Source organism: Nematolebias whitei, chromosome 7 (genome assembly GCF_014905685.2).
Source record: "Nematolebias whitei isolate Nwh7 chromosome 7, NemWhi1, whole genome shotgun sequence".
Lineage (NCBI taxonomy): Eukaryota > Metazoa > Chordata > Actinopteri > Cyprinodontiformes > Rivulidae > Nematolebias > Nematolebias whitei.
The window spans coordinates 988,739-997,500 of NC_056504.1; the positions used below are offsets into that span (position 1 = coordinate 988,739).

The 8,762-nt window shown below is 40.3% G+C and overlaps 1 protein-coding gene across 1 annotated transcript in view; it reads left to right on the forward strand.

The window, feature by feature from the left end:
* LOC119412087 (calcium-dependent secretion activator 1-like) overlaps positions 1–8,762 on the forward strand; it is a 780,001-nt gene that overhangs the window by 35,609 nt on the left and 735,630 nt on the right. Inside the window, 2 exon segments of the mRNA XM_037679064.1 lie at positions 1,294–1,301; positions 2,868–3,093. Coding sequence (XP_037534992.1) covers positions 1,294–1,301; positions 2,868–3,093 — 234 coding nt within the window.

Genomic DNA, 8,762 nt, shown 5'->3' on the forward strand with positions numbered 1-8,762 from the left:
GGGGGGGGGGGGGGGGGGTACAGTAAGAGTACCACTGTCTACAGCTTCTCGTCCAATTTTTTTTTAATTTAAGTTTATTTGATAGGGACTGACACACAATAACATAGACAAACTGAATAAAGCAGCAGTCCCATGCCTGTATCATGGTGCTTATAGCGTGAGCTAATTTGCAGCGCTTGTCCCTAGATGGGCTTTTATACACAGGATATCTAAAATACTATTAAGAAGTGGAATGGCAATAAAAGAGTAAAATTATTAAAAATAATATTAACAACATAAACAGAGTCATACACTTCAAACAAATGGATTAAAATAATAAAATACATTAAACATGAGTGCAATGCTGTTTTTGACACAGCCAGAGTTTAATTTGCTTTTTAAACATGTTGAATCTGGTCACAGACTTTAAAGTGACAGGGAGTATTCCATATTGCAGATCCTCTCATAGAGAGAGAACTTTGAGCAAACGTGGTTCTACTGAAAGGAACCTTACAGTTGTAGATGAACAGATGCTCAGATATATTCATCAATTAACACGGATTCCTCATTTTTCTGAACTGAATAAAACGTGCATTGAATTTAATGAAATGCAAACGTGAGACGTCATTTATGTTTGACCCATCAAAATGAATGCGGTCATTTATTTACAGAATCAAAGTTTAACATCAAACATTTACATTAATTTGGCAAATTATGAAAATAACAACAAAAGCAATCAATCAGGAAAAATCATACGGCCATGATTTTTCCGTTGCTTCACCACAGACATTTATGAAAACTGTACAATTATGATCTTTTTCCCACACGGAGGTGGATGAGCACTTTACACAAACATTTCTAAATATCTGGAAGGATTTCTACTTGAGAGAGGAGTTTAAAGATGGGAAAGAAGTTTAAAGAAGAGTAAAAGATGGGGTTTGAGGGAGAGTGTTAACAGAACGGCACTCTCCGGGCTTTCTTCAGCCTCATCCTTACAGTACACTTAGGTGGTGAAATCGACTCTTTTACCTGGAGATGTCTCAGGCGAGATTCCGTTTAACGCACCCTTCAGCGTCTCCGTAGGATGCTGTTACTCGTCCGGAGTAGCGGCGAGATTCTGTCCGCCACAGCTCACCTCAGTGAAGATGTTATAATCCCATGAAACTCGGAAGAGCTCTGTTGTCATGTCAGGATCTTCCCGGCTCACAGAACTGAACAGAGACCCAACTCCCACAGAACTGAACTCTCACAGCCCTCACAGAACTGACAGAACTGTGTATCCAACAGAACTGTGTATCCAACAGAACTGAGTAGACCAGGAAGTACCGACATTTTAAAGAGCCCTTTTCCCGGTTCATTCGGGAGTCTCCCCATTGGCCAGAACCGACCAGACGGGGTGTGTTTTGTGACGTAAAAGGTTAGAAGGCAGCAAGAATTGTTATGGAACAGATCAGAAATGTTCTCACAGACAGAGAGAGTTTTGTTTTGGCGAGTTTAAGAAACAGGTGCCAAAACCCCCCTGTTGACGTCTGAGAGGATATAAACAGGACAGTTGTTCCAACACATGTCTGCTTCACTCCTGACCCTGGAACGCACACTTTGCTCATTCACAGACAGAAATCAGAAAATGCATAATTACTCTGCAACAGCTTTAACATGAGTTCTAACTTTGCATGAGAATTAAAAATCATTACACAGTTAATAAAATTGATTAGTTCACTGCAACATTTAAAATGGTTTGAACTAAGACACTTTGATTATCAACATTTGTAAAATAGTAATGATAATAAAAAGAGAGTGTTCTTTCACTTGAATTTTCAAGAAAGAAAGTCTCAGGATGGGTGAACCTGTATTTCTGGATTCAAATCAACGAAATGACAGTTCCTGTCCCACAAGGTTCTTAAGGTCAAGAGTTTTGACCTTAGGCTTAGTCTTGACCTCAGATTAAGTTCACTACACAGTCGCCATTTACAGCTGCTCTTGTAGGTCTGCTGTAGCCCTGCAGTTTCTGTATACAGTTGCTTAATGGCTTGGGTGCAAGTTCATTTAAGCATTTGAAGATCAATTTTAAAAAAATTGTAATTTATAAAATTGGAAAATTCTAAAATACAGAACTTAGCTAAAATATTACAGTGGTGAAATCGGATTGGTTTTTGGAATAGAACCTCCGTGTTCAACTGTCCCCCTCTTACAATGCTGTGATTGCTAGTATCACTCAGCCCTCTGTGAACAGTAAACAGCCATCAGGTGCTAATGATCCATTGTTAGGCTGATGGTCCTTCTTGAGCATGTGAGCAGCTGGTTCTGGTTGTCAGCAGCAAAACTGGTTGATCCACTCTGAGAAGGTGCTATTTAAGAGACTGAGCTGAATACAGCACCTCAGACTGAGGAAGTCTTTCAGATGAAAGACGAAACGTTTCTACTTTTTTGTTTTTGTTTTTGGACATGCCTGGAAAAGCTCTAAGGGGAGTTGTACAGGAGGCATCCTAATCAAATGCACAATCCACCTCAAGCACCTCACTAAGAACAACTGGCTGTATTCTGATTAGCCATTTGCTCATCAGAATAAAACCGGGGGCATTCAAAAATCTACAACAGATACAAAAATCATCTACAACTTGCATAAATAAGTTTTCACTTTTGCACAAAAACTTTTAAAATTACTAAATTGTTCCCTTAACAAAATTTGAAATAGATTTATATGTTTGTTTCTTCAGTTATTTGCTAAAGCAGAGCCAACACATATATTTGTTTAAAAACAAAAAAGGACAAACTAAGCCAAATGTAACTAAACACTACTTTGATGTGATTTGAATGAGTTTTAGGATGGCTCAGTGCTTTAGTTAATAAATATGTTTTTTTCTTTGTTTTGCTAAGCTTGGTGGAAGGTTTCCGAAGTTCATCTCAAGAGATATGGAGGCCATGTACATCGAAGAGTTGCGATCTTCCGTCAATCTATTGATGGCAAACCTGGAGAGCATGCCAATATCTAAAGGAGGAGAGTTCAAGCTGCAGAAGCTGAAACGAGGTCACAACACATCCATTATGGATATGGGCCAGGAGGATGAGAACATGCTGTCCAAGTCTGATGTTGTGCTGTCTTTCACCCTTGAGGTGAGCATTCATAAATCTCTTTGCTATCCAAACAGAAATTACTACTTTTAAATACACATTCACTGCATATTAAGCAATATAAAATTTCTTAAGCAGAAGTATTGTTTAATTTGAATAACAATCATAATCAGAAAACATTGTTGCCATACACACACACATGAAGTTTTATTGATCGGTGATGCCTCCAAATTGTTCTTTCAAGACCTCTCTACAAAGTTGTCAACCATTTTCAGTACACCCCATATCTGTAATGCCATCACAAACATTTGTAATTCAATTAGGTCAATTTAATTCCTTTTATTATTCCCCATCATTATCCACCTCAATCATCCCAGTTCCTAAGAGCTCTGCAGTGACTGGTCTGAATTACTACTGGCCAGTAGCCCTCACCCTGATAGTCGCTACATGCTTTGAAAGACTGGTCATGGCCCACATCAAAGCTACCCTTGACATCAGCGAGGACCCTCACCAGTATGCACACCGCAAGAATTGATCAGCAGAGGATGCCATCTCCTCTGGTCCACACTGCTCTCACCCACCTGGAGAAGAAGGACTCCTACATCCATATGTTCTTTGTGGATTTCACGTCCGCCTTCAACACCATGATTCCCCAGACCCTGATGGACAAACTACTCACACTAAGACTAAGCCCTTCCCTGTGCAACTGGGTCCTGGATTTCTTAACCAACAGACCACAGTCTGTGAGGATCCACAAATTCTCCTCCTCCACCATAACCCTCAGCACTGGTTCCCCTCAGGGCTGTGTGCTGAGCCCCCTCCTGTTCAGTTTGCTCACATATGACTGCGAACCTACCCATCTACGCTATCATATTGTAAAGTTTGCAGACAGTGCAGAGGTGATTGGGTGCATCACAAACAACAAGTCCAGCTACAGGCAGGAGGTGGAACACATGGAGAGCTGGTGCAGGAAGAACAACCTTCACATCAATGTGAAGAAAACGAAGGAGATGATCATGGATTTCAAAAGGAACAAACACACCTATCACCACCTAAAAACCTAGGTCTCGGTCTGGTAGAAGAAAACTCTAGCACGGTTCGAGTACAGTGTGAATGCCAGCAGATCGGGCACTGCTCTGCAAGCAGGAGGTGGACTACAACGCAGGGCAAACAAACACGCATTTCTCTTACCTCATATGGAGCGGTCAGCTGCCTTGTGTGAAAAACCACATTTTCCATGGTCTTCTGCTTCATCTTCTGCTCATGCTGACTCCATGGTTGAAAAATGACAAAACAGAACTAAAACCAACAAAACTTGATGCCACTCCGTTTTTGTTTTTATTTCCAGAAGAAGAAGTATTGTCTTGAGCATGCATCAGGATGTCTTCTTCAGAGGTTTCTGTGTCGTTTCTTTCAGTAGTTCTTGGTGTAGCGCCCCCACAGGTGAGTGGGGGAACAGGTTGACTCGACTGCACAGTGCAGTGTGAATGCAAACGCATCAGCTCAAATGTAAACAAAATGTTATGAATTTTGGTTCAGTTTGGTTGGTCCCCAACCGAACCGAGTCTACCAGACTATCAGCTGTGAAAACAACCTTAAACATAAGGAGCATTTTTTCAAAGGTAGATCAGATTCAACACCTGCTGATCAACTCCAACCTGGACCTGCCTCTCCTTCCAGAACAGCTCAGAATGAAAATATCAGCAACCCTCTCCTGTGCCAAACCGCCTCCTTCAAACCTCACACCACAGGAAAGGAAAGCTGTAACATCACTCAGCCAGGACCAAAACATCACCATTTTACCAGCTGATAAATGAAGATGCACAGTAGTCCTCAACACTTCTGATTACCGGGAAAAAATAACTACACTACTGAGCGACAGCAACACCTACAAGACCCTGAAGAGGGACCCAACCAGCACCTATAAAAAGAAAGTCACAGATTACCTGCAAAAACTTGAAAAGGAGAAAACAATCAATCGATTGTTGTATTATAGATTGTACCCAGGGGAAGCCACTCCCTGTCTTTATGGACTCCCAAAAATACACAAAGAAGGAACACCACTCAGACCCATCGTCAGCAGCGTGATCTCAGTGACATACAATATTGCTAAACATCTGGCTGGTATTTTAGCTCCTCTTGTTGGAAACACACCTCATCACATAAAGAACTCCATTGATTTTGCTAACAAAGTTCAACACTTGAAACTAACCCCAGGAGAAACCCTTGTATCGTATGATGTGACTTCTCTTTTCACATGCATACCCATCTCTGAAGCAGTAGAAACCGTCAGAAAACAACTTCTACAAGACAAGGACTTAATCAACAGGACCAACTTCACCCCAGACCAGATCTGCACCCTGTTGGATCTCTGCCTCTCCACCACTTATTTCAAGTTCAATGACAGTTTTTACAGACAGAAGCACGGCTGTGCCATGGGATCTCCAGTGTCACCCATTGTTGCCAATCTCTACATGGAGGAAGTAGAACAGAGAGCCCTAAACTCCTTTGAGGGAACAAAGCCAAGCCATTGGTTCCGTTATGTGGATGACACCTGGGTCAAAATCCAAGCCAAGGAAATAGAAGCGTTCACCAGACACATTAACTCGGTCGATAACAACATCAAGTTCACCAGAGAGGATGCAAACGACAACAAGCTGCCTTTTTTGGACTGTTTGGTTCAGATGGAGAGAGAGGACAGCCTCAATATTGAAGTGTACAGGAAACCAACCCACACAGACCAGTATCTTCTGTTTGACTCCCACCATCCACTGGAACACAAACTCTCTGTCATCAGAACTTTACAACATCGGGCCGAACGCATCCCCACAAAGACAGAAGGGAAGGAAAAGGAACTGAAACACATTCAAGAAGCTCTTCAAACATGTGGATATCCTAACTGGGCTTTTGTCAAGTCAGAGAGGAAATCTACAAAACACACCAATAAACAGAAAAAAGAGAAGAACAGACGTAAAAACATTGTCATCCCTTATGTTGCTGGAGTATCAGAGAAATTCAGAAGGATCTTCAACAAACACAACATCCCAGTACATTTCAAACCCAGCAGGACTCTCAGACAGAGGCTGGTCCACCCTAAGGACAAGACACCCATACACAAACAGAGTGGTGTAGTGTATGCGGTCCAGTGCAGCGAGGACTGTCCAGACCTCTACATTGGAGAAACTAAACAGCCTCTTCACAGACGCATGGCTCAACACAGGAAAGCTACTTTGTCAGGACAAGATTCATCTGTTCACCTCCACCTCACAGAGAAGGGACACTCTTTTGAGGACCAAAATGTGCACATTTTGGACCGAGAACACAGATGGTTTGAGAGGGGGGTGAAGGAAGCAATTTATGTAAAAAGAGAAAAGCCGTCTCTTAACAGAGGAGGAGGCCTCAGATTTCCACTTTCAAAAACATATAATGCAACTTTAAAACAGATTCCCAGCCGGTTTTCACACCTGATGGGAACAGAAGGGGCCTCGACTGTGAATGAGAGGAACAAAAGACTTTAAGGAACCCCTACTGTTAAGGTGTTTAGGTGTGAATTGTCAATCTACATATGTGTGTGTGTGTCTTATCTCACTCAGCCTTATAACCTGAATCTCTCACTCTCTGCTCTTTGAATTGAGAAAGTTCCTCGGATGAGGAGCGAAACGTCTTCTGTCACAAATAAAGTCCAGTTGTTTTTTTTATTGAATGTGTTTTGAATTCATCATGTCCTGGATGACTGAGAATCTTCACCAGCAAAAACATATAATCTTATTATGGGATTATCAGATCACAACTTGACTGTAATTATCAGAAAATTGTAAAAAAAAAGTCTATCGAGGTTTTGTTTTCGATCGGACTTTGTTTTCCAGCAAACAAGGATCAGAAGGAGCGAGACTGAGCAATTTGACAGTGAAATACAGGACATGGACTGGGATCTGACTTTACAAGCACATGAGCCCAATACCTGTTGCAACATTCTTACAGAATCGCTTGTAAAGATAATTCATAAATTTACAAAGCCAATTAAAAGTAAGCAGAAAAAGTATTCCCTAATAATATCAGATAATAATAATAATATCAGACCATACAATAATGGCAAATGCTTTTAATGATTATTTTAATAAATTAGTAAAAGAATTGTCAATAAACTTTAATCACATAGATCCAACAGAGAGTTCAGTTATTTATACATCTGTTCCTTTTATTCTTAACAAGATCAGTCTTTGTAAAACTCAGCATATAATTAATGGATTAAAACATTGAAAGATAAAAATGTTTCTGGGATAGCTACAGAGCTTATAAAGAAACATATTGCTTTGTCAAATAATATAACCCACTTAATAAACTTAACTTTTACAAAAGGTCTATGTCCTGATTTCTTTAAAACAGGACGTGTAACTCCTGTTTTGAAAGCTGGCGACTCCGAGAAAGTTAGTAACTATAGACCAATAAGTATTTTACCAGCAATATCCAAAGTGATGGAAAAAGCAATAGCAGAGCAGCTTATTAGTTATTTAGAAAAAAAACATCTTCTTTGTCCAGTCCAGCTTTGGTTTCATTCTGGTTATTCAACAGAACTGGCTACCTCCTACCTTACAAACAATATTAAAAGATCTCTAGATATCATACATATCATTTTATTTATAGAGCACTTAAAACAGCGACAAAGCCAACCAAAGTACAGCACTTAGGTTGGCTTTGTAGCTGTTTTAAGTGCTTTATAAATAAAGTGGTATGGTATGGTAAAGTGCTGTACAGACAGAAAAACAGGCAACACACAAAGCAAAATACAAAATGAGGTAAATCAGAATATAGACATAAAAACGATGCAGATAATGACGACAAACCAGTGTGGAGCATACAGGTTCAAAACACAGATCATCTGGTGTTGAAAGCTACCATTCTCCATAACCTCCATTGGCTTCCTGTCACCTACAGAATTCAGTACAAAATTGCTCTCATTACCATCAGTGTTTATATGGAAATTCACCAGATTATCTGAAGGACCTTCTTGCTCCATATTCATCCACCCGGTCCCTACGATCACAGAACAGTCATCTCCTCCACCTGCCACGAACTAAATTAAGAACCATGGGAGATTGGGCATTCTGTGTGGCTGCCCCCCGCCTCTGGAACTCCCTCCCTGAATATCTGAGAGCTCCACAATCATTGACTGACTTTAAAAAAGGCTTAAAGACTTTTCTTTTTAAGCAAGCCTATTCTGCCTCCACATGATTGTATCATTGATTTTAGTTGTTTGTATCATTGATTTTAGTTGATTTTATCACAGATTTTAGTTGATTTTATCACAGATTTTAGTTGATTTTATCACAGATTTTAGTTGATTGTATCATTGATTTTAGTTGATTTTATCACAGATTTTAGTTGATTTTTTCATTGATTTTAGTTGCACTCTGTAGCACTTTGAGATTTTTGTTAATGAAAAGTGCGTTACAAATTAAATTCATTATTATTATTATTATTATTATTATTACCGAATAGTAGTGAGTTTTTAAACGGGACTTGAAAACTGAGAGGGAGGGGGCCTGTCTGACAAGCAGAGGCAACTCGTTCCAAAGTCTTGGTCCTTCTACAGAGAAGGCCCTGTCACCTCTGCGCTTAAGACGAGTTCCTGGAACTGTGAGGAGCAACTGGTCCGCTGACCTCAGGGAACGCGGTGGGACATACGGTTGTAGCAGATCAGAGAGATTGGG